Source organism: Halichoerus grypus, chromosome 9, assembly GCF_964656455.1.
Source record: "Halichoerus grypus chromosome 9, mHalGry1.hap1.1, whole genome shotgun sequence".
Taxonomy (NCBI): Eukaryota; Metazoa; Chordata; class Mammalia; order Carnivora; family Phocidae; genus Halichoerus; species Halichoerus grypus.
The window spans coordinates 142842613-142869394 of NC_135720.1; the positions used below are offsets into that span (position 1 = coordinate 142842613).

Consider the following 26782-nt stretch of genomic DNA (forward strand, 5'->3'; position numbering starts at 1 on the left):
CACTCCCCCCAAACCTTGCTGTGGAAGAGTCTAGAACTTTGCTCTGCTACCCTCTGTTCTCAGAGCTCTCCATTCTCAAGGCCCGGCTGGGAAGTCGTTAGTTGCCCTGAAAAGAGCTACCTGGTAATTAGACTAGATCTGGAGGAAATCGAAGGGGCCTGCTTCTGGGCTCGGCCCATATGGATTTCTGGCTCGCACATTATCCTGACCGGAGCCACACACGGCCAGGGAGGTCGTTAACTGTCATCTGCCTTTGCCATCTGGGGCCAAGGAAAAGCAGGTAAGATGACCTTTACACAGCTGTTTAATTTCTGCACTTCGGTGAGGAAATAAATTAACCCTACCTCCCAGAGCGTGAGAACCCAACTTATGAAACAAGATGACAGTCGAAATTCTGTGTACAAGTTACGTGAGGCTTCTAGGAGGAGCCACCGGAAGCTGCCGACTAAGGAGCGGGTCATCTAACCCAGTTTTCTTTCTGGGCTGCACATTCGGAGTTTAAAAACATAGTGAAGCCTGTCCCCACCCACTAGGCTTAAGTCTCCGAGGGTGGGGCCTTGGCAACAAATTTTATAAAGGTCCGGAAGTGACTGCACTCTTCAGTGAGGGTTAAATAACACTGGTTTAGCTACAGAGGATCTCTGTAGTTGTGATAAACTCCTAGAATGCTAAGACATACTAAAAGAAATAGGAACAGGAAGGTTTAATCCTTGCCCTGAGGTAAGCCAGGATATCCTAATGAATTATTAATTTAAGAATGTTTTATAATTCTTTTTATTAGGAACCAGTTACTTAATCAACTTAAATGCATTAGAACAGGAGCATAATAGATCCCCCGTCTAGTTACTGAAGCACAAATGCTTTCTATTAGCAAAACATGCATAAATATACACACTCTAGATGCAACATAGCAAAATGCTGATGTATAGTAATCCTAATCAAGAATATATTGTGAATATACAAAACTGGAATATAAAACTCCAAACTCCTGAAACCCATCTACTCCAGATCCCTCATTCACAGAGCAAATTGAAGCTTAAAACAGTTCAATTTTCCAATGTCACCGAGTTGCTTAACAACATCATTGGATTCCTTCAGCCCTTTGTGTCCTTTCCACACCATAGTGGACGGTGAAAAGTAAAAATATTTGAGCAGTTCGCTTACTTCACTCTGATTCCTCGGTACTTAACCGAAGGGCAAGGCAGACTTCCTGGAGAGTCATATGCCCGGGTGCAGTCTCTGATGTTTGTTGAGAGCGGAACGGTACCTGAAGGCTTTCCCACAGTCGTTACATCCAAAGGGTTTCTCCCCTGAATGAATCCTCTGGTGCTGGATGAGGTACGTGCTCTGGCTGAAAGTCTTCCTGCATTCGTGACAGTTGTAGGGTTTCTCCCCCGTGTGCGTGTTCTGATGTTCCGTCAGGTGGGTGCTCCGGCTGAAGGCCTTGTCACACTCGGTGCACTTGTATGGCTTCTCTCCGCTGTGGATGCGCTGGTGCTGAGTCAGGTGAGAGTTCTGGCTGAAAGCCTTCTCGCACTTGTTGCACTGGTAGGGCTTCTCCTCGGTGTGAGTCTTCTGATGCTGAGCGAGAGAGGAACAGTGCCGGAAGGCTTTGCCGCACTCGGCGCACTCGTAAGGCTTCGCGCCCGTGTGAATTCTCTTGTGCTGTGTGAGGTGGATGTTCTGGTTGAAGGCTCTCCCACACTCGTTACACTTGTACGGTCTCTCTCCAGTGTGTATTTTCCTGTGCTGGATGAGGGACGAGCCGTAACTGAAGGTTTTCCCGCACTCGTGACACTGGTAGGGCTTCTCGCCAGTATGGATCCTCTCGTGTTTGGCCAGAGATGAACTCCGAATAAAGGCTTTTCCACACTCCTTACACTCGTACGCCTTCTCCTGGGTGTGCGTCTTCTGATGCTGATTGAGGTTGGAGAGGTAACTGAAAGCCTTCCCGCACTCGGTGCACTCGAAGGGCTTCTCTCTGGTGTGGATCCTCCGGTGCTGAGTCAGGGAGGAACAGTAACTGAAGGCCTTGCCACACTCGGTGCATTTGTACGGTTTCTCTCCGGTGTGAATTTTCAGGTGCTGAGCGAGCGATGACCAGTAACTGAAGGATTTCCCGCACTCGGCACAGTCGTACGGTTTCTCCCCCGTGTGTGTTTTCTGGTGCTGAGTGAGGTTCGAGTGCTGACTGAAGGCCTTCCCACACTCGTTGCACTCGTACGGCTTCTCCCCAGTGTGGATCATGTGATGGCGGATAAACGTTGAGGGCCCGTTGAAGGCCTTCCCACATTCATTACATTTATAGGTTTTCTCGCCAGTATGAATTTTTTGATGCTGAGTGAGGTGTGTGCTCCTGGTAAAGGTTTTATCACATTCATCACATTTAAAAGGTTTTTCTCCTGTATGAATTTTCTGATGTTCCATAAAGTGGCCTCTCTGGCTAAAGGCTTTTCCGCACTCATTGCAAGTATATGGTTTCTCGCCAGTATGAATTCTCTGATGCTGAACAAGATGGGTCCTCTGACTAAAGGCTTTCCCACATTCATCACATTTATAGGGTTTTTCTCCGGTGTGAATTCTCTGATGTTGAGTAAGAGATGGACCCTCAATGAAGCCTTTTCCACACTGATCGCATTTATACGGTTTATCTCCAGTATGAATTCTTTGATGGTTTATAAGGTTTTCACTCCGGCTGAAGGCTTTTTCACATTCATTACATTTGTAGGGCTTTTCCCCAGTATGTGTTCTCTGATGGCGAATAAGAGCTGAACAATAACTAAAAGCTTTCCCACATTCGTTGCACTTACAAGATTTCTCTTTTTTAACTGGGTTTGTATTCTGTTTGGCGCTTGTTTTAGTAGAGGTCTCTTCTGGGGATTTTTCTTGTGTTACAAGGTTTGAACTCACACTGATGCATTTTTCAGAGTCCTTAGTTGCAGGGCCTCTCTCCCACGTGGGCACTGTCTTCTCAGTGATTTTCGTTTCTCTGGCCAGCGTCTGCTGGTTGGCCTGATGCTTCTCTACACCACTCCCACACCCCCCGCTTTCTACAGACTCAGAACTGCAAGGGTCGTCCCTTCTGTGCTTTTCCACTGCTGCTTCCTGACAGGGCTGCTCCTCAGAGATGTTCGGCGCTCGGACTGAACTACTTTCTGGTCTTGTCTCGCAGTCTGAAAGAAAAAGAAAATGTCTCTATTCTCTAAAGAGAAAAACAAATAACTGCTGTTGTGGGAAGGACCTAATGAAGCTAAAAATAAAGCCCTTAGGAAATCTCGAGGGTTTTCAAGTGTAGCCAATTATCTGGGGAGAAGGTTGGAAAGAGCGAAGGATAATGATAAATAAAATATGAAAGTGGCAAGAGAATGTCTCACTCAGTTTCATAGATAATCTCGAAGAACCAGGAAGGTAATAGTAAATTAGAAGCTGACCACAGAGATGGGAGATGGCCGAGAGCAGACACCATCAGACGAAAGCAAGTCTGAACGGGGATTCCTTGCCAACGAGCAGCAAACAAAAATCTGGAACAAAGATTTCAAGTGAGGACAACGAGGGAAGACCTGGCTAATTGGGACCAGGGTCGTTAGCTGGGCACACTGGGGGAACACTTACATCTCTGCCAGGAATGGGAAAGGTGCAGACGGAGGACAGACTTTAAGGGAGGAAGACAGCAAGTTCAACTCCAGGCATTCTGAGAATCAGGAAGAGAACTGAGGGACCTGACTGCAGTGGTGTTTGTGGGGCTGGAAGATGCCAAAAGTAGAACCACCCAGATGTTCAGATAGAGGAGAGGAGGGACTGGCACTAAAAAGGGAGCACAGGAGAGGAGAAACCACAGGAATGTCTCTGAGAAAAGAGGGCAGGGGAGACCCTCAAAGACAGGCTGACAGGCGGGATCAAACGTACTGCGGAAAGGAAGCAGAAGGACAGACAGGCAGGCGCGTAACCAGGGGGCGGAGTGTCGCTCAAGCCCAGGGAGGGGACAGCTACACGCAGCAGGGGAGTCAATGCCGGTAGATTCAGTAAAGAAACAAAGCTGCTTAATAACGCATTTCTGTGGTTCCGTTGGTGACAGGAGGGCCACGATCACCACCATCGTCACTGCCAGCGTGCACCGGGAGGCAGAGACGCAGGACAGCCGGGTCCCCCCACCCATCCCGGGCGCCCTGGCTACGGGCGCGACGTCTGGAAGCCCAGGGCGAAGCCGAACAGCCGAGCTCCCCCAGCACGGACCCGAAGAGTCCGGGAATGGCCAGCTGTGCAGTACAAGAAATGGGTGTGTTTCCACTAACGGAGTAACACCAAGAAAGACCTATTTGTACAGCACTTGGCCGTGAAGAATACCTTCTGGAAGTATTCCACAGTGAGGAACACAGAGATCATGGGGTCTGAGGCTGTTAAAGGGGAAAAGGGTGTCCAGCCCAGACGGGCAGGAGAAGGCAACAAACGTTATCCACGTTGTCATGTCTTAGATCCGTGGCAAAGAATGAAGGACTGGAGAGAGTTCCAGAAGGCCACACTGAGCAGCACCATTCCTGCTGCAGAAAGGAATTCTCACTTTACTAAAGCAAAGCTGTGGGCCTCGACCACAACACTGCCACACTCCTGGGCACTGGGCCCGAGAGACACAGCTCGGGTCAGGGTTACTGGTCAGGATCCTGCGGGGGCAGTGGAGACCTGGCCCAGAGGAGAGGGCATGAGGAGGGTAAGGAGAAGAATCCAGACAAGGCCCCGGACCAGCAGCCACCTCACTGTGGGTACTCCTACAACTCCCAATTACCCGCATGTGTCTGTAAAGCTGTCCATTGTTCTTACAGAGATAAAAAGAGCCAAATCCACAGTTGAGAATGAGTCCGCTCTGGATGCTGAAGAGCGCAGGGCCAGGGGCTAGAGGCCAGCTTACCAAGACTACCATCATGTCTCATTCCAGTAATAAGAAGTCAACCAAGGAACGGGGCCAAATATTTCAAGTGTCTGTCTTCTGCCTACTGAGCGGATCCCTGGGACCATCTACATTATCTACGCAACAGGAGGCATCTAGTGTTATTTTTACCTAAATGAATCTCTCTTTGGTAATGACTAAAGCGTTTTGTGAAAAGTCTAGGATTTTTCAGTACACAGTTAAATATTTTAAAATTACCTTCTATCTGCTCAAGTTGGGATTTTTAAAAACTTTAATTTGTAATAAAACCTGACGACTTTTTTCCAAAAGTTAAGCATGACTTAATAAAGCTCTTAATTTTTCTAAAAAATCATTTTTCTAAACTGTGTTCTGAGAAACCGTCTTCTAAGAGGAAGATTTTGAAGGTGCAGTATGAAAAGGCTTCACGGTTGGGACGGTGGGGGAGGGAGAATGTTACATGCTATGCAACCCTACTGGAAATTCATACTGCCCAATTACATATTTAAGAAATCTGAGTGGTCTTTCAGTAAGAAACCTGCTAAAATTTTGATGACCCAGCACTTCTCAAATTTGAACATGGAGTACTTTTTTTTCTCCCCATAAAAAGAACCCCTGCTCCCACCTCACTGACTTTAGAGATCTATCCCTCACCTAGCATGACTAAGTCTGTATATTTTTTCAGGGTCAGATCTTTGAAGCTCCTCTCCGTGCACTTTGGGAATTCATGGTCTACAAGAAAGTTATTCACAATTTCAGGGATAGTCTTAGATTAAGTTGTAGGGTCAGAAGCTTAAGGAACAGGTGATAAAAAATGAAGACTGCAGGTATGGAACTGACTTTTGTAGAGTTTGGCTGAGAAAGCAAGGTGACAGATTGGATGGTGGCCAAAAGGAGGAACAGAGTTGAGTAAAGCATTTGGAAATTTAGGGTACTATTTCTGTTTGAAAGTACTAGTCATCGAGCCTGGAGATCCAAAACAAACAAGCGGTAAGGGCTGAAAAGTGAGGTGATAATTAAGAGACCAGGGTCCCAAAGGAGGTGGGAAAATATGGAATCCAGAGTCCAGGTCAAGAGGCTGCCTTCAGAAAAAAAGCAGGAAGGATACCGCCTCTGAAAGGAGTATCCCAAAACAGAATATATGTTGAGACCATTAGTGTTCTGACAAAGCCCCAAGAGTCCAGATGGATTCTCCTTTCTCCACGGGAGACGGTAAAGAGAAGCAAATACATCTGTATTTCAGACATAAGATCCTCTTACCAGGCTGATGGTTAGAGTTAATGATACTCACCGGGCAGGTATCCATCACTTACCTCCCGAAGCACCTACGGGGATGCCAGGCTCCATGATCCATGGCTCCGTCCCTTGCTCTAACTGGGAAATCACATCAGGTTTGGAAACTTGGAGTCCTGCTCACGGGGGGAAAAAAAGGTGCCTGATTACAGTAGGAGGAAAGTCCTACATGAGACAAATCCTAGAGCAGTGAATAGCACATAAAGCCTCGATGTTACAAATTCCCAGACACGGTATAATTTGGGAACCAATGTGGGCTCAGAGAAGTTACTAGTTTGTACTTCTACTTGCTAGGAGAGTAGAAACCTTTTCAAAGCCTTTCAAAATGTCGGAATCTTAGGTTCCTTAACTTCATTAAAGGCAAAAACTCACCTAAGCATAAGAGACCCCTCCTCCTCCACACCCTGAGATACGAACTCAGAAATCATCCTTACCTATGGAGACCAGGTGTGTGTAATTTTCCAGTGTCACATCCCTGAACAAATCTCTCTGGACAGGATCCAGCTGTTTCCATTCTTCCTGGGTAAAATCCACTATCACATCCTTGAAGGTCACGGATTCCTGAAATACCAAACAGATTTGTCCTTAGCCTTATAGCCTTCACCTGGGAAAGGGGTGAAGTTTACGGTATGGACAGAAGGAAGGCGAGATAGCTACGGGGCTCTCCGAGAAATGACTTTGATGTTTCTTCTTCGTGAAATGAATATAAAAACAGTACCTCATTCATAGGGTTACTGTGAGAAATTAATAAGAAATGTTCAACATGAAATGCTTCATTTAGGGCCGGGCATACAACTGGTGCTAAGTCCGTGTTGTAGTTCATCATCATCATCATCTCTGTGTTCTAAGATACATGAAGTATTAACAGTATACCTACCAATATCAATAAGATGTCTTACCTACAATGTGTAACAATAACCAAAAATAGTTTTGAAAGAATTCAGGGAGGAGACTTGCCCTACCGCATTTCAAAATATACCCAAGAGATAAGGTAAAAGAGAGTGGCCTAGTATGGAATAAAACTCAGTGAAACAGACCCAGGATTATAAGAACTGAATAGGATTAAGCAACTTTCAAATTAGTTAAAATAAGCTGATTAGTCACTAAATAGTGTCATAACAAATGACTGTCTATTTGAGAAAAAAATTAAGGTGAGTTTCTTACTTTCACGGCACACGTGAAAATTTCTGTTGGAGTAGAATTTTAAAGAAAAAGCAAAAACAGAATAAAGAGGTTTATAAGCTTGAAATATAGAAAGCAAAAAATCCTAAGACAAAGAGACTGACAGATATAACCACATAAAAACGTAGAACTTCTAAAATAAACCATAAACAAAAGGCAATATTCTGAATTTCCATAAATAGTAAAAGAGATGAACCCACAACAATTACAACAAAAAAGCCAACAACCCAAACAAGCAATTCACCCACGACAGTGTCAAATGAGCCACGAGAGAATGCTCCACGGAGAACACGGAGCGGCGAGGCCCAGGAGCGCGCGTGGGCCGCGTGGCAGGAACGGAGCCTCGCTCGGTCCACCCAGGGGCAGTCTGACAGGACAGGATCCATCAAAACTTTAAATGCACCTGTCATCCAGTCCAGTTTGCTGCTGGGAGGACTCTTGTGCAGAAGCACCTGGGAGTGCAGAGACACAGCACCAGCCCCTGCCACACTCCGGAGGTGACAAGCAAACGGAAATGTCCGTTAGTAGGATCGCGGCTGAAGAATGTATGGCGCATCCATACTGAAGTGCTTTCTGTGGACATTTTAAAATGAAGTCTCTCTCTATGCACTGATTAGGAAATACGTGTGATGTTAAGAATGGTATATGTGGCGTGATCCTGTTATTTTTATAAAAAGGAAGGTTTATATGTAAATGACAGAGAACACCTGGAGGAGGACATCACCGAGTCTCATCGGTGGGAGCCGGAGGTGGTACGGGGCGCGTCCTACTACTTATTCTTTAGTCTGGATTTGAAACTGGGTGAGTTCATTTTGTTTTGAAGTTGGGAAGTCACCTCGTGAGATTTGTTTCTAACAAGAGCAAGTGGACTAGCTCTGCTGGTGTCAAGGCCACCCCACTGAGATCTGGAACAACGGTCCCCGTATCTGAACAGCAGCGGGACAGAACAGTGACCCTGAGAGAAGGGGGACCCCGACATGACCCCAAGCCCCTGGGCACCCCGCCAGGAGGCACCCCAGCCTGCAGAGCAGGGAGGCAGGGCCCCTCAAGAACAGCGGTCGGACGGCGCTGAGGACACGAAGGTGACAGCTCGGGACCGCGGATGCGGGAGTTCATCAATCTGGTGCGAGCACGGCAGCCTCCACGGGAAACAGGAAGTCACGCAGGACAGAACCCAGCGTGACGACAGACACGCAGACCGTTCCAGCACCTTCCGCAGCAGGCAGGTGCACCCAGGAGGAAGGAGCAGCCGCAAGTCTGGTCTGTTCGATCCTTACCAACCAACAGGGAGAACCGGATCCACGCTTCCGAGCCTTACGCTCTCAAAACTAAGGCTTACATCGTCACGGGCCGAGGGTGTCATGGGGCGCCTGGAGGGTGACGTCCCCGACTGTCCGCACTGTTTCAAGCACACACGAAGACCTCCCGCACAGACGCTGCCTCGTCTGGGGTCTGCCCCACAGCTGCCCGACAGCAGGTGCCTGCGGGAGGGGTCAGCTCCTTCTAAGAATTCTGGACCCCAAGGCTCAAGCAGGCTTCCCGGGGAGAGACATTCTCACAGCCAGAAACAAAGGGCCTCCGTGCGACCCTCACAGAGGGAGGACTCGGAAGCCTGCACCAGATTTCTCTGGATTCCTCTTGCGAGGATCTTTTTCCTTCTGATCCTGTTTCATGTCCTTTGTAGTAATCATCTTTAGCCCTAAGTCATGCCACTTGGCTGAGGCATTCTAGCAAATCACTGAGGTACACGGTGGTCATGGGGCCCCTGAGAAATAGTCCCAGAGTGAGGCTGGGCTAGATCTGCCCTAATAAAGCTTATGGTATGAATAAAGGGTAATAAATTCAAAGAAAACAACCTCAAAAGGATCAAGCTGTGGTCAAGATAAGATTAACAAGATTGGATCCACACTCCTGCATGAAATAACCAAAAAATTCCAGATAAAACAAAGGAAACAAGGTTTCCAAGACAATGAGTTTCCTACAACCAAGAACCGCGATCCCTAAGAATCAGTAAACCAATGAGGTGAGTCACACAACGGCCCCGGCAACTGCCTTGAGTTTCCAGGCCAGGGTGCAGACAGGGGGCACCCGGAGGCTGCCCAACAGACTCCCCGAACTGAGAGAGAATGCTTAGACTTCGGGGAAATCGGGGACTCGAGGTCACGGGACAGAGTACTGCAGATGAAAGCTGCACAAGGGAAGAAGCAACGAGAACTGCAGAGGTTCCCACTCGAGTACTCAGTGAAGTGCCCATCAGGGCGTGGGTGTGATGAGACCACCGAGGCAGGGGAACAATCACCCAGAAGGATTCAAGGGAGCAGTACCGGTGCTCAAAAAGGGCTGGAAATAGAGTTTCTGTTCCCATCAGTCAAACTGGCAAATCTCACATTCGTCAGACGCTGGGTACAACACTCAGGAAGGCGGGGCCCCCACGGTGGGACCAGGCGGCCTACACTACACTGTTCTGCTTCACCTGACACATCTGAGAAGCCAGATCTGACACAAACACACTGTTTCAAGTAACTTAATCCCAGAATAAGGCTCAACACAAAAGCATGCAGAACCCAATAAAGTAAAATTTGCAGTGTCTGCCATTCAATCAAAGATTATCAGGTCTACAGAGAAGCAGGAAAATACAACCTATAATGAGGAAAAAAAATAATCCATTAAAGCCAACCCAGAACTAACACAGAGGCTAAAATTAACAGATGAGAACATTAAAAATTATGACTGCATTCCATATGTTCAAAAAGTTAATAGAGGGGCGCCTGGGTGGCTCAGTCGCCTCGGCTCAGGTCATGATCCTGGGGTCCTGGGATCGAGCCCCACATCGGGCTCCCTGCTCGGCGGGAAGCCTGCTTCTCCCTCTCCCACTCCTCCTGCTTGTGTTCCCTCTCTCGCTCTGTATCTGTCAAATAAATAAAATCTTTAAAAATAAAAAGTTTAATAGAGACATGGAAGACATTTTTTAAAAAGACCTTAATGGAATATTTAGAGCTAAAAGTGAGAATGTTTGGAGATGAAAAGCATACTGAATAGTCTTCATGGCACAAAAGGCATTGAAGAAGAAAAAAGTAAATTCAAAGACAACAAAACAGAAAATATCAAAAGTAAAACAGACAGGAGACAAGAATTTATAAAAAGAGATGGCAGGGCGCCTGGGTGGCTCGGTCGTTGAGTGACTGCCTTCGGCTCAGGTCATGATCCCGGGGTCCTGGGATCGAGTCCCGCATTGGGCTCCCCGCTCAGCAGTGAGTCTGCTTCTCCCTCTGACCCTACCCCCTCTTGGGCTCTCTCTCTCTCTCAAATAAATAAAATCTTTAAAAAAAAAAAAGAGAGAGAGAGAGAGAGAGATGGCCCAGGGACTTCAGGTGGCCCAGTATGTGTGCAACGGGAGTCCCTGAAAACAAAACGAGGGGAGAGGAGCAGAAAAAACATCTGAAGAAATAATAGCTCATTATTTTCTGAACTTGATGAAGGTTCAGAGGTCTAAGAAACTCAATAAACTGCAAGCATACGAGACACAAATCTACACTGAGGCACATCTTAATCAAGTAACTCAAACCCAGTGTTAGAGAAAATCTTACAAAACATCCAGAGAAAAAAAACACATAAATGTAAAGGAACAAAGATAAAAAACGACAGCAGCTTTTTTGTTGGAAGCAATGCAAACAAGAAGAAAACATATACTAAAAAGAAGAAAAACTGTCAAATGAGAATTGAAACACAATGGCAAAATAAAGACTTCTTCGGACATAAAAACTGGAAAGAATTCATGAACAGCGAACTGCACTGTGGAAATCTTAAGGAAGCCCTTCATGCAGAAGAAAAAATGATACCAGATGAGAATAAGGATCTACAACCAACGTTTCTCAACCTTATTGTTGAATGATTTTGGACCAAATCATTCTTTTAAATCATTGTAGGGAGAGGATCACTGGCATCAACCCGCTGGGAGCCAGGAGCCTGTCCCAGCAAGTCCTAACAGCCAAAATGTCTCCTAACACTGCCAAACATCCCGGGGTCAAATCACCCCTAATTATCACTCACTGATAGACATCATAAAGATGAAAAACACCAGAAATAGTAAGTATGTGGATATAATTTTTCTTACTATTTACATCTGATAATTGCTTAAACAAAAATAACAAGTATTGTGGGGTTGACAACACGTGTACAAGGAAAGCATGTGCCAACAACGACATTAAACGCTGGGAGGAGAGAAGTGGAAGAACATTACTGCAAGGTTCTTCTGTTCACGAAGGGGAGTATCACTTGAAAGTAAGTGGCGATAAATACGTATACCTTAAGCAACATATGACAAAGGGATGGGGCGCCTGGGTGGCTCAGTCAGTTAAGCGTCTGCGTTCGGCTCAGGTCATGATCCCGGGGTCCCAGGATCCCAGGGTCTCCCTCTGCCTCTGCACCCCCCTCATGCTTGCTCTCTCTCTCCAGTGCTCTCTCAAATAAATAAATCTTTAAAAAAGAAAATTAAAAAATAAAATAATAAAGGGTTATGGCTAATAAGCTAATGTAAGAAAATAAACTGGAATCCTAAGCAATATTCAGTTTCCAAGAGAAGGTAAGAATGGAGGAAAAAGGGAATGAAGGCAATATGAACAGAAAAAAAAAAAAGCTGGATGACAGACTTAATCACATCAACAATCACATTAAATGGAAATGTCACATTAAATAATTGGTCTAAACACCCCAATTAAAAGGCAGATTGCCAGACTGGACTGAAATAAGCAAAACCCAATGAACTACTTATTACCTGTAAGTAAATATGAAGACACAAGTAAATTAAGAGCAAAAGGATGAACGAAGATACACCACACTGACACTAATCAAATATCAGAGTAGCTTCAAGGCCAACAACAGAAAGTTCATTTCTCAATGATAAGGAAGGTCACTTGATGAAGAGGACCTAACAGTCCCAGATGTTTATGCACCGAGTGGCAGCTTCAAAATACATGAAGGAAAAACTGACAGAGCTGCAAGAACACACAAATCTACATAATGAGGGCCCCAAATTAAAACATCCCTATCACATTTGATAAAACAAGTAGACAAAATCAATAAGGATATAAAGCATTTGAACAACGCTCAACCGACTTGCCCTAACTGACCTCTGCGTGTGCGGAATACGGGCCCCTCCCAAAGACGGCCACGTCCGGATCCTCCAAACTATGAAATTATCGAAAACAAGAGGCACTGCCGATGAGGTCATGTTGAGGACTTTAAGATGGGGAAGTTATCCCGGATTACGGGGGTGGGCCCAATGTCACCAAGAGTCCTTATAAGGTCACAGAGCAGGCGATGTGAAGAAAGATTTAAGGATGCCTCAGATGGCTCTGAGGATGGAGGATCGGGACACAAGCCAAAGAATCCAGGCCGCCTCCAGAAACTGGAAGGTGAGGGGACAGATTCTCCCACAGCCTTCGGAGGACTGCAGACCGGCCAGCTCATTTTGGACTTCTGACCTCTGTGACTGTAAGACAGTAAATGTGTTGTTTTCAGTCATTAAGCTTGTAAAAGGAAACTAATCCATTCTTAGAATCCTCTACCCAACAAAAGCAAAATATACATTCTTTTCAAGTGCTCACTGCTCATCTACCAAGGGAGACCAAATCAGGGCAAAAGAAGCCTCAAATTCAGAGTCAAGTCATACAAAGTATGTTCTCTGACTGGACGTATTCACGATCTTGATTGTGGTGATGATTTCATGGGTGCATATGTATGTCAAAACTTATCGAGCTATACACTTTAAATACATGTAGTTTATTATCACATTATACATTAATAAAAAATAAAGTGATACCAGAAGTACTTGAGCTCAAAGTGGGAAGAACTGGGATCATTTCTTTGATAAGATGATTACATTGTGGGACAGGAAGTAGGGGGAAAAGTCTAAGAAAAAGCCTGATTAAGGGAGGGCTTGAGGTAAATTATACCTGGTGGAACAATGGTTACCGTTTTTGTCTAAATTCTCAGTTACTGGTTTTCCTAAAACAGTATCCTGTCCCTTTCTTCCTCAAAAACCACTAATGGGGGGGTGGGAGGGATGGGGTGGCTGGGTGATGGACATTGGGGAGGGTATGTGCTATGGTGAGTGCTGTGAATTGTGTAAGACTGATGAATCACAGACCTGTACCTCTGAAACAAATAATACATTATATGTAAAAAAAAAAAAAAAAGATAGTAGGAAGAGAAAAATGAAGGGGGGAGAATCGGAGGAAGAGACGAATCATGAGAGACTATGGACTCTGAGAAACAAACTGAGGGTTCTAGAGGGGAGGGGGGTGGGAGGATGGGTTAGCCTGGTGATGGGTATTGAGGAGGGCACGTTCTGCATGGAGCACTGGGTGTTATACGCAAACAATGAATCATGGAACACTTCATCAAAAACTAATGATGTAATGTATGGTGACTAACATAACATAATAATAAAAAAAAAAACCATTAATGGTTCACAAATGGCCTACAGAAGAAAGCCTTCAACTTTTCATCTAGACATTTGAGGAATGTCATATTCCAACTTATTTAATCATCTGTTTACCATCTGCCAAAATAAACCAGCTCCCCCACTTTTTCTGATTCCTACGTAACATCTGTCAATTGTTGTAAACCTTTGCCCAAAATCTTCTCCATAGCTAGAATCCACCCCATCCCTCCCACATTACTTGTCTAAATATCCAAATGTCCCCCATCCTGTGAGAGGTAGTGCAAATCCCATACTCCTTGAAACTCTCCTGACCCTTCCAGACCACACATTTTTGCATTCTCTATTTTCCATGGTACTCATTTAGCTTTGTTTATATTTACCTGTTCTGGTTTTTAGCAGTCATTTGGTCTATTCAAGTAAAGGATCACATTTTGTACTTCCTTTGCCCTGTCACTGTTGGAGCATGACAAGATACTAAGCAGGAGGTTAAGTGGTAAATGTATTAGTGAAGCTGGAGAGGCAGAGGTTCAAACGTCACTGGGCAGGTGGGAGCCCAGAATGAATTCCCAACATTGGTTTTTAAATGAACATACCCACAGCAGAAAATACACAATCCACTCTAAGGACTAAATGGCATTTCAGGAATTCCAACTTACTTGAAAACTGGCTGATGCGAGTAGAGTATGTTCCCCTTGGAGAAGGGCAGACTCCGAAGAGGACAGATCTGGAGAAGAAGAAGAAACCACAATGAATCCTGTCCAAATTAGCTACTACCAGCAAGCTGTTAAATCCAGATTATCTTTCCATGTGAAAATAGCAAGAATTATGCCATTTCCTTTACTTCTCCGAATCCAAAAACAGAAACAGGGTAACTGCTGACGAGGGCCCTGGTACCCTCATCAGTAGACTCAGGATGTAAAGCGTTACGTCAACGTTCACAGTTCTGTCCCTAGACACATACAGTAGCCTTCAACTCAATCTGTTCCTTATTAAGTGAAGCAAAATATTTCTGCTGCCTTCTCCGCTACGAACAACATCTGAATAAATAATACGATTACTTCCCCAAAGTCTTCACAGGCCCTTTAAAATTTTGCTATTAATATAAATTAAATGTCACAATGGCACAATTACTTATACTACCCACCCACCAGAATGTCTAAAAATTAAATTGACATGGTGCATACTAACTGCCGGCAAGCATACAGAGCAACTGGAACGTCGTGCATTGCTGTGGGGAGTAAATGTATCAACCACGCAGGAAAATTGTTCGGCAGTTATATACTAAAGTTACACAAATGCTTGTTCTGAATTCAGCAATTCCACTCGAGTGGCGGGACTCATGACCACCTAGAGACTTGTACAAGACTGTTTGTAGCCAGTGTATTCATAATGTCCCCAAACTGGAAACAACCCAAATGTCTTTCATCAGGTGAATGGGTAAATAAACCACAATATTTTCATACAACAGAATATTATTCAACAATATAAAAGAATGAGCTATTGATATATCTAGGAACATGGACGTACCTCATCATGCTGAGCAAAACAAGCCAAACATGAATACGTAACTGTATAATTCCACTTACATAAAAAAAGCCAACCAAACTGATCGATGGTAATGGAAGTTAGACCAGTGGATAACTCTGGAGGGATAATAATAACTGAGCAGGAGCACAACAGAAACTTTTGGGGCATCAGAAACATCCTACATTTTACTGTGGGTGGTGATTCCACTGGTATATAATACATAAAAATCAGTGCACTTAATATATGCACTTAATATACGTAACATATGTCAATAAACAAAAACAAACTTTGCTCTTGGAGAGGTCTATTCAGAGTAATGGTTCACAGGAAAGCCCAATTCTCAGAAAGCAGAGGAAGAATAAAAGGAACTATGTATTATTCTCGACTTAAATTTGATCGGTAAGGGAAAACTGATTTGTAATAGAAATCTTGAGAAAAAAATGAAGGTGTGATTTTAGAGTTTTTAACTGCAGAAGGAAATGTTGTGCATGAACAGATATGTAACCTAGACTTTAGGAAAACAGAATCAAGACAAATGTCTCAGATAAGATGCTTCTGATTTCAAGTGACAGAAACCAATAGAACCAACAACAGTGAGACCTGCAGAAACCAACTATGTTGGTTATAGAAAATGGCAATAACAAACGCTCAGTAAATATTACAAATATTATGACTCTAAGGGACAGAGGCACATGAAAAGTAATCCTGACTATACAACTGTGAAAAATCCCAAGAAGAAAAAAAAGCAAGGACTTAAAACCATTTTGGCTGATTTACATTTATAAAAAATATAATAGGCAAAGCATTGAGGAGTAATAACATGGCAGAATAAGAGTTTCCTATCATCTTTCCTGCAAAGAACACAGACTTAGACCATCACCCATGGATGAGAGTGTCTTTGTGGAAGTCCAGGAGTCCAGCAGGGAAGTTTCAATACATGGTAGAAGCAAAAAAAAAAAAAAAAAGCCAAACAAACAAAACAACAACAATAACAACAAAAGAATGAAAAAAACAGAAAACCCAGGACTGGATGCACTGAAGATGTAAGAGGCGGTTTCATTTTGTCTGTGTCACACCCCCCACCCCCACGGTGGTAAAGCTCAGTGCCAAGAGAGACCTTCTTGGCCCATTATTTCTCCCACAGGGGAAAGAGAGCGTGCGAGCGCTCAGCTTTCCTAGCTGTGTGGGATGCCACCAAACGGACCCACTTCCCTCTCATCCAACCAGAATACTGAAGTGTCCTGAGTGCCGGGGGGGCGGGGAGCAGCTGGGGGAACAGTAGTCAGTGTCCTAGGGGGCAACAAAGGACCACAGATCCTACGAGCCACTTCGTGGACTCCATCAGGAAGCCTGCCAAAGAGCCACTGGGGATGCTTCAGCTGCAGATTCGCCCAGTGAGCCTACGGGCACCCCCAGTGCTCTGCATGCCTCACCTGCACACACACGCCCCACCCCCTGTGGCTGGCTCCCTGGATACATCCCTGATGGCGGTGACAGCAAGACTTCGGAGACAGCTCGTGAGCCCACACAGGCCAGCCTGACTCTGCAGGATTGGGGGAAAAGCACTAAAGCCTGAGCATTCGGTACCAAAGGAGAGTAAATGTGAGTCTGTCAGCACCCGGCCTAGCTTTGCAGGACTGAGAGAAGGCACAATTTTAGGAAATCCTCCCCGCAAGGGAACAAGAAGAGTGGGGCAGACATATCCACAGTAGGTCTGAGAACACCTCAGAATCCCTAACGGGGCTGACAGAAGGTATTTTTCTCCCAAAGCCAGTAACTAAAGACAGGAGGAGGTGACTGCCTCTTCAGATGCAAAGACATAACACCAGACTTCAAGAAACATGAAAAATCAGGAAAACATGATACCACCAAAGGAATACAATAATTTTCCTTTAACTAACCCTAAAGAAAGGGAGATTTATGACTTACATGATAAAAAAAAAATTGAAAATAGTTGTTTTAAAGATGCTCAGCGAGCTATAACAGAGAAAAACATTTAAATGAAATTAGGAAAATATATAGAATTGGAAGTTTAACAGATAAAATCACAAACAAAAAAGCAAAACAAGACAAATTCTAGACCCAAAGAACATAATGAAATGAAAACTGCAATGGAAGACACTTATTGCCAACTGGACCACGCAGAGGAAAGAACCTGTGAGGTAGAAGACAGGTCATTTGAAACTATCCAGTCAGAGGAGAATATAGGAGAAAAAGAATGAAGAACTCCTATGTAAACAATAGGATACCATTAAAAGAAGCATCCACACATTACTGGAGTCCCAGAAGAATAAAGGGAAAAAGAGACAGAAAGGTTATCTAAAGAAATAATAGCTAAGAATTTCCCAAATCTTGGCAGAAACTAGGACCTCCAAGTTCATGAAGCTCACAGGTCTCCAAATAATTTCCAGTGAAAAATATCTTCTCTAAAACACATTATGATAGGGACGTCTGGGTGGCACAGTCAGTTAAGCAGCTCAGGTCGTGATCCCGGGGTCCTGGGATCAAGTCCCTCATCGGGGAGCCTGCTTCTCCCTCTGCCTGAAGCTCCCCCTGCTTGTGTTCCCTCTGACAAATAAATAATTCTTAAAAAAAAAAAAAATAAAACACATTATGATAAAACTGTCTACAATCAAAGACAAAATTATAAAAGCAGGAAGAGGAAAAGAAAAATCCCTCCCATTTAAGGGGAAGCCCTGTCAGGCTATTGGCAGACCGCTCAGCAAAAGACTGTGTAGCCAGGACAGAGTGGGATAACATACTCAACATGCTGAAAGAAAAAAAGCCTGCAAACCGAGAATACTTTACCCAGCAAAGCTGTGCTTCAGAAACGGAGAGAGAAAGACATTCCTATACAACAAAAGGTGAAGGAGTTCACCACTAGACTTGCTTCACAAGAAATGCTGGAAGGCATCTTTCAAGTTGAAATGAGAGGATGCTGATCAATAACATGAAAACATGAAATTACAAAACACATTGGTAAAAATAAGTGTACAGTCAAATTCAAAACACTCTAATATCGTAATATGGTTGTGTGTTCAACATTAATTCTTACGTAAGGGTTAAAGGACAAGAATGTTAAAAATAACTATAGCTATAATAATTTATTAATAAATACAAAATATAAAAAGAGATAAATTGTGACATCAAAGACATAAAATGGGAGGAGCAGTAAAGAGGTGGAGTTTTTGTATGCAATTGAAGTTAAGTTGGTTATCAGCTTGAAAAATGTTTTATCTATGTTTTATGTAAGCCCCAGGATAACCACAGAGCAAAACCTACAGCAGACACAGAAAAGATAAAGAAAAGGAAATCAAAGCATACCTCTCTGAAAAATGGTCAATTCACAAAGGAAGACAGCAAAAGAGGAAGAAAGGAACCAGGGAAGTATAAAACAGCCAGAAAATAACTATTAAGGCATCAGTAGGTCCTTACTTACTAATAAACATAAATGGACTAAATTCTCCAATCAAAAGGAAGGGAGTAGTTGAATGGATAAAGAAAATAAGACCCACTATATGCTGCCTTAGAAGAGACTCACTCAGTTTTAAGGGCACACTAGGCTCAAAGTACACAGATGGAAAAAGATATTGCATCCAAATGGAAAGCAAAAGAGAGCAGAGGTAGTTACACATACATCAGATAAAACAGACGTAACAGTCACAAACTGTAGAGACAAAAAGGGCCATTATATAATGATAAAGGAATCAATTCATCCAGAGGATGTAATAATTATAAATACATATGTACCTAACATCAAAGCTCCTGAACCTGTTAAGCAAATGCTAACAGATCTCAAGGGAGAAACAGACAACAATGCATAGTAGTAGAAGACGTGAGTACCCCACTTTCAGCGATGAACAGATCATCCAGACAGAAAATTAACAAGGAAACTGGACTTGAACCTACTTTAGACCAAATGGACCTAAAAGACATATACAGAACATTCTATCCAACACCACCAGAATACACATTCTTCTCAAGGACACAGGAGCATTCTCCAGGACAGATCACAAAACAAGTCTCAGCAAATTTAAGAAGACCAAAATCATACCCACAGTCTATCCCAACAAAAATAGTATGAAACCAGAGATCAAAAACTGGAAAATTCACAAATATGTGGACACTAAATAACACACTCCTGAACCACCAAAAGGGTCAAAGAAGAAATCAAAAGGGAAATCAAAGGTATCTTGAAACAAATGAAAATGGAAATGAAATATCAAAACCTATGGGATGTAGCAAAAGCAGCTCTGAGAGGGAATTCTGTAGTGCTAAATGTCTACAGTAAGAAAAAAGATCTCAAATACACAACCTGTATTACACCTCAAGGAACTAGAAGAACAAACTAAGCCCCAAGTTAGCAGAAAAAAAAGGAAATAACAAAGATCAGAGCAGACGTAAATGAAATAAAGACCAGAAAAATAATAAAAAAGATCAATGAAACTAGGAGTTGGCTTTTTGAAAAGGCAGACAAAATTGAAAAACTTTTAGCTAAACTAAGAAAAAAAGAAAAAAAGCTTAAATAAAATCAGAAATGAAAGAGGAAATACTACAACTGATACTGTAGAAATACAAAGGATCAGAAGAAACTACTAGGCCAACAAATTGGATAACCTATAAAAAACAGATAAATTCTTAGAAACATATACCCAGTAAAATGGAATCATGAAGAAACAGAAAATCTGAACAGAACAATAAGGAGTAAGGCGACTGAAGCAGTAATCAAAAACCCCCCAACAAAGACAAGCCCAGTATGAGACTGTTACGCCAATACTTCTCAAACTCAGCATAACAGCAGACGTGACAACTCGACAGCTAATATATACTCAATGGTGAAAGGCTGAGAGATTTCCCTCTGAGATACGGGACAAGGGGAGGGTGCCCACTCTCACCTTTTCTATTTAGCATGATACCGGAAGTCCTAACTGGAGTAATTAGGCAACAAAAAGAAATAAAAGGCATCTACATTAGAAAGGAAGAAGGAAAATTATCTGTTTGCAGATGACATATTACACAGAGAAAATCTTAAAAGACTCCATCAAAAACACTGTCAGAACTAATCAACAAATTCAGTAAAGTTGCAGGATACAAAACCAACATACAAAAATCAGTGGTGTTTCTATACAAGGATGTATCTAAAAAAGAAGGAAAACAATCCCATTTAGAATAGCATCAAAAACAAAATACTTAGGAATAATTTAACCAAGTAGGTGAAAGATCTCTACTCTGAAAAGTCTAAGACACTGATGAAAAAAAATCACAGAAGACACAAATAAATACAAACGTATCCCGTGTTCATGGATCGAAGAATTTTTTTTTAAGATTTTATTTATTTATTTGAGATAGAGCAAGAGAGCACGAGGGGTGGGGGGAGCAGAGGGAGAAGCAGGCTTCCCGCTGAGCAGGGAGCCCGATGCGGGGCTCGATCCCAGGACCCTGGGATCATGACCTGAGCCACCCAGGCGCCCCGATCAGAAGACTTTCTATTGATAAAATGTCCATACTACCCAAAGCTATCTATAGATTCAATGCAATCCCTATCAAAATTCCAATAGTACTTTTCACAGAAATAGAAAAAACAACATAAAATTCATATGGAACCACAAAAGACCCCCAAAAGGCAAAGCAATCCCGAGAAAGAATAAAGCTGGAGGCATCACGCTTTTTTATTTCAAACTATATTACAAAGCTATGGCCATGAAAACAATATGGTCCTAGCATAAAAACAGACACAAATTAATGGAACAGAATTGAGAGCCCAGAAATAAACCCTCTCATATTTGGCCTGTTAATATTTGACAGAGGAGCCAAGAATACTCAATGGGGAAAGGATGGGGGAAGAACAGTCTCTTCAGAAAATGGTGGTAAGAAAATTAGATAATCACATGCAGAATAAAGAAAAGGAACCCCTATTGTATACCGGTCATGAAAATTAACTTGAAATAGATTACAGACTTAAAACCTAAAATCCTAAAACTCCTAGAAGAAGACTGAGGAGGAAAGCTCCTTGACATTGGTGTTGGCAACGATCTTTTCAATATGACATCAAAAGCACAAGCAACACAAGCAAAGATACACTACACCAAACTAAAAAAAATCCTATAAAGCAAGGAAACCATCAACAAAATGAAAAGGCAACCTATGGAATGGGAGAAAATATTTGCAAGCCATATATTTGACAGGGGTTAGTATCAAATATGTTTAAGGAACTCATACAACTCAACAGCATAAAAACAAATAATCCAATTTAAAAATGGGCAGAAGACCTGAATAAACATTTTTCCAAAAAAGATACATGAATGGCCAGCAGGTACATAAAAAGGTGCGTGATAGCACTAAGTATCAGGTAAATGCAAATCAGAACCACAATGAGATTATCACCTCACACCTGTTAGAATGAATACTATCAAAAAGATAAAAAATAAGTATTGGTGAGGATGTGGAGAAAAGAAACCTCTGTGCACTATTAATGGGAATGTAAATTGATATAGCCACTATGGAAATATATATATTGCATATTCTTTATCCATTCATCTGTTGATGGAAACAACAGGTTGTTTCTGTGTCTTGGCTATTGTGATTAATACTGTGATAAATAGAGGGGTGCAGATACTTCTCCAAGGTAGACTTTCTATTCTTTGGATATGTACCCAGATGGACCATATGGTAGTTCTATTTTTAATTTCTTTCTTCTTTTTTTTTTTTTTTAGATTTTATTTATTTATTTGACAGAGAGAGAAAACACAGCAGGGGGAGCAACAGAGGGAGAGGGAGATGGAGAAGCAATCCCCCCCCAGCCCCCCGCCCTGGAGCAGGGAGCCCGATGCGGGACTCGATCCCAGGACCCTGGGATCATGATCTGAGTGGAAGGCAGACGCTTAACCGACTGAGCCACCCAGGCGCCCCCTATTTTTAATTTCTTGAGGAACGTCTGTATTGTTTTCCAAAGGGGTTATATCAACTTACATTTCTATTAACTGTGGTGATATGTGTACACACAATGGGATACTATTCAGTCATAAAAAAAAAATTTAAAAAAGGGAAGGAAATCCTGCCACTTGCAACAACATGGATGGACCTTGAGGACATTATGCTAAGTGAAATAAGACAAAGAAAAATACTGCATGATCTCACTTATATGTGGAATCTAAAAAAGCTAAACACATAGAGACAGAGTTGCCAGGGGTTGAGGGGTGGGGGAAATGGGAGATGCTGGTCAAAGGGCACAAAGTTCCAGTTATAAGATAAATAAGTTCTGGGGATCTCACGTACAGCATGGTGACCGTGGTTAACAATACTGTATTATATACTTGAAAGCTTCTGAGAGAGTAAATTTTAAAGGTTCTCACCGTGCACACACACAGAAGGCAAATGTGTGAGATGAGAGACGTGATAATTAACCTTACTATGGTAATCACTTCCTAACATACAGGTATATCAAATCATCACACTGGACGACTTAAACTTACACAATGTTAGGAGTCAAATATATCTCAATATAGCTGGAAAAAATGTTTCTCAGCAATGTTTTGTAGCTTTCAGTGTACAGATCTTCTTACACATGCTAATTACATTCCTGTTGCATATTTTTAATGCTATTGTAAGCAGATTGCTATTCTATTTTTATTATATTTTATAATTGTTTACCGATAATATAATAAAAGACAGTTGATTTTTAAAATTAAACTTTGGGTTTTGAGATAATTTTAGATACACATGCAGTTGTAAGAAAGAGATTCTCTGCACTCTTAAAAGAACTGAGAATTAATATAAGGTATGGCTCAAACCTATACAAATAAGTAATGTTAAGACTTCTAATGATATTAAACAAATTCAAAAGAAGAACTGTATAACAGGTTAAACCAAACTTGAGTGCACACTACAGAATGTAAAAACAGTGACAGTGCAGAGGAAAGTCTATAGTGACACAGCACAGGGCTCTGTCCTAACTCTGACCTGTTCAAGGACATGAAGGAAGAAATAGCAAGAATACTCATCAAATATGCCAGTGACATGAAGTTGCAAAGGACAGTTAAAACCCTGAATACATGAAGACTCATAGTTATTCTGACAAGCTGGAAAACTTGGCCAAAAAACTGAACAATCATATATGTGAAGTCCTGATATCAAGGGTAAAAAGCAATTCTCTTAGACAAGGACGGCATAAATCTAGTTCGCTATAGTTTATGTAAAAAAGATCTAGAGCTTACAGCATAATATCACTGATTTTCTTCAAAGCAAATATAATCTGATTCTAAACAGCAGAACTATAATCCAAACCGAAAGAAGTACTTTTAGGTATTAAAAGTCTATAGAACTTATCATAAACATATCTCAAGAACTATGTTTAATTTTAGGAAATGCATTTTAAGAAGCATGCTCTGAGGCAGGAGAGTCTTGGGAAAAGAGATCCAGATATATCATATGAAGATCCATCAAAGGAACTGTGGCTGTTTTGCTTAGAAAAGAATTTATGAGTAGGAGTTATAACAGCTGAATTCACATTCTGAAGGGCAGTAACGTGAGAGAGAGAACAGTCTCTTGCTTTTGGAAACTAAGAACTAAGATCCAACACAGAAGTTACAGGGGTAGGCACTTCTGCCTAACATAAGGAACTTAACAAAAAAAAAAAGGAAAGAGCCACCAAGGGACTAGTCTGCACCCAAAATGGAGAGTTTAATGCCACATTTCTCCAGGCATGGGCTTAACAAACGGCCATCTGCCAGGGACACTTTAATTCTTGTACTGAAGGAACGATTACCAAGATTTTTTCGGACTCAAAGATTATCATTCTAATATTAAAGAAATAAAAGTCATGTAAGGACCACAGACATTCTGAATCATCGCTCCTTTTCATTCCCCGATCCCGAAGCCAGGGAGAATTAACCCTAACTGCAACTCCCTTCATATAAACGTTAAGTAAGAATCTCGCACCATAATGCAAGTCATTTTTTCTCTAGCCTTAGGATGAGGTTCCCTCCTCCCACCTCTGCCGGCTGGCAGGTGCTGGATCGTCCAGTCCATCATCCCGGTCGGCCCCCTACCTTCCATCTCAGGAGCTCATTCCGTTCCTCTGGAACCTGGAGCCCAGGGCTTCCGAAGCAGCGTCCTTCCAGCTGGGGCCTCGGTCTGGGGCTCCGATGAGCCCTTACACACGCTTAGGCTGGCGGCCCTAAAAGACAGAGCACGGGGTCAGCGGCATGCGTCACCATCATACTTCAGAGTTCTGCACAGTGGCTAAGAGATCCCTGGAAAAGAGAAGTGCCCGCCCGGAGCCAACACAGGCTCTCCCGCGGAACAAAAACAGAGGGAGCTCGAGCACGCAGGTTCAGCTCCAGACGCAAAGAACCCGTCGGTGCCTACCCTCGAGTCTGGCCAGAGGCGCCCCCAGACCCGGCCCGTCACCTCCGCGCACACTTGCGGGCTCCCACCGCGGCTCGGACGCCGAAGACACACCTGTTGCGGGGTGGAAACGCTGGAAGGTGCACAAGCAGGGCGGGCCCGTTCCAGCCCTTCCTCCCAGACCGGAACAAAAGAACAAAGCCCTCCAAGGGATCAGGGCGGACCCGCCCCGCACGAAGGAGGCGAGGGGCGCCCCCTTCGAGGACTCCCCGGCTCCCTCCCGCAGAGGCCGCTTCCAGCCAAGTGAGAAGGGTGACGTCACGCGGCCGCAAGGCTGGCGGTTGCCATGGTGATACCTGGGCTTCCCTCCCTCTAGGGCGAGCCACACTCTCGGATCCCGCGTCCGGAAGCGCCGGGACAATCGCCACACCTCGCGAACGGAGCCGAAGAGGCTGCACTTCCCCAACGCCAACCTCTTTTCACGCCTACTGCCGGCTTCAACGGCCACTTCCGGTCGCGCGGAGAGAACCCCGCCCCCGCTCGTCGCGGGCTTTCGACCGCACCCGGCGGACTGGCCGAACTACGATTCCCAGAATGCCCCACGACACCGAACTCCATTTCCCAGAGGCCTCAGCAACGCGTAAGGTTTCCCATTGGATGGGGCGAGAGTTCTCCCCGCCAGTCACTGGCTTCTGAACGCCTCAGGTGGGAGTAGCGGGACGCGGGGACTTTCAAGTTTGTGTGACCGAACAGACTGTAAGCAAAAACACGTAAGACACGAACAAGCCCTTCACGGTGCAACATTTGCCTCATTACTTGTCCTGCATTCTACTTAGTGCTCTATTCCTTTGTCATTTAAAAAATTCTGGTCGTGACCCATTACGTTGCTTTCAGGACTCTCAAATGGGTCACGACCCACTTTTTTTTTTAATGTTAAAGGAAAACGGGAGGAGCTGTTACCCTACAGCCCCGCAGCCCCGCAACCCCGCAGCCCCGCAGCCCCGCACCCCTACAGCCCTACAGCCCTGCAGCCCTGCAGCCCTGCAGCCCTACACCCCTGCAGCCCTATAGCCCTACAGCCTGCAGCCCTGCAGCCCTTAGCGCTACAGCCCTGAAGCCCTGCAGCCCTGCAGCCCTATAGCCCTACAGCCCTACAGCCCACAGCCCTATACCCTGCAGCCCTGCAGCCGTGCAGCCCTACAGCCCTGCAGGCATGCAGCCATGCAGCCCTGCAACCCTATAGCCCTGAGCCCTGCAGCCCTGCAGCCCTGCAGCCCTACAGCCCTACAGCCCTGTAGCCCTACAGCCCTGCAGCCCTGCAGACCAGCAGCCCTATAGCCCTGGAGCCGTATAGCCCTACAACCCTGCAGCCCTGCAGCCCTGCAGCCCTGCAGCCCTAGAGCCCTGCAGCCCTGCAGCCCTACAGCCCTGCAGTCCTGCAGCCCTATAGCCCTACAGCCCTGCAGCCCTATAGCCCTGCAACCCTGAGGCCCTGAAGCCCTACAGCCCTGCAGCCCTAGAGCCCAACAGCCCTGCAGCCCTATAGCCCTACAGCCCTGCAGCCTGCAGCCCTGCAGCCCTATAGCCCTATAGCCCTTCATCCCTGCAGCCCTACAGCCCTGCAGGGCTGCAGCCCTGCAGCCCTACAAACCTACAGCCCTACAGCCCTAAAGCCCTGCAGCCCTAAAGCCCTATAGCCCTGCAGCCCTGCAGCCCTGCAGCCCTATAGCCCTGCAGCCCTAGCCCTGTAGCCATAGCCCTGCAGCCCTGCAGCCCTGCAGCCGTAGAGCCCTGCAGTCCTATAGCCCTAAAGCCCTACAACCCTGCAGCCCTACAGCCCTTAGACCTACAGCCCTGCAGCCCTACAGCCCTATACCCTACAGCCCTGCAGCCCTGCAGCCCTATACCCTACAGCCCTGCAGCCCTATAGCCCTGGAGTCGTATAGCCCTGCATCCCTGCAGCCCTGCAGCCCTAAAACACTACAGCCCTGTAGCCCTGCAGCCCTGCAGCCCTGCAGCCCTAAAACCCTACAACCCTGCAGCCCTGCAGCCCTACAGCCCCGCAGCCCTGCAGCCCCACAGCCCTGCAG

General features: G+C 44.4%; 2 protein-coding genes across 9 annotated transcripts in view; one reads left to right on the forward strand and one right to left on the reverse strand.

Moving 5' to 3' along the window:
- Positions 1 to 24201, forward strand: part of LOC118548377 (uncharacterized) — a 53292-nt gene extending 29091 nt beyond the window's left edge. For 3 of the 5 annotated variants that reach the window (XM_036112273.2, XM_036112274.2, XM_078055830.1), the window contains one exon: positions 4076 to 5216. In XM_036112273.2, coding sequence (XP_035968166.1) covers positions 4076 to 4291 — 216 coding nt within the window. In that variant the 3' untranslated portion in view covers positions 4292 to 5216. Of the gene's footprint in view, positions 1 to 63; positions 281 to 4075; positions 5217 to 23707 lie in introns of those variants that run through there. The other 2 variants (XM_036112275.2, XM_078055829.1) reach the window with 2 other exon arrangements.
- ZNF184 (zinc finger protein 184) lies at positions 759 to 25221 on the reverse strand. 4 transcript variants are annotated; one of them, XM_036112224.2, is made up of 6 exons: positions 25049 to 25221; positions 24395 to 24522; positions 14477 to 14544; positions 6628 to 6754; positions 6214 to 6309; positions 759 to 3173 (listed from the first exon to the last, which is right to left on the reverse strand). In XM_036112224.2, the coding sequence occupies exons 2-6, from the start codon at positions 24399 to 24401 to the stop codon at positions 1219 to 1221; spliced, it is 2253 nt and encodes a 750-aa protein (XP_035968117.1). In that variant the 5' UTR covers positions 24402 to 24522; positions 25049 to 25221; the 3' UTR covers positions 759 to 1218. The 4 variants fall into 4 exon arrangements, with proteins under 4 accessions (XP_035968117.1, XP_035968118.1, XP_035968119.1 ...); XM_036112225.2 differs by lacking the exon at positions 25049 to 25221 and adding an exon at positions 24807 to 25021; XM_036112226.2 differs by lacking the exon at positions 25049 to 25221 and adding an exon at positions 24714 to 25021.
- Positions 25222 to 26782: the final 1561 nt, after the last annotated feature.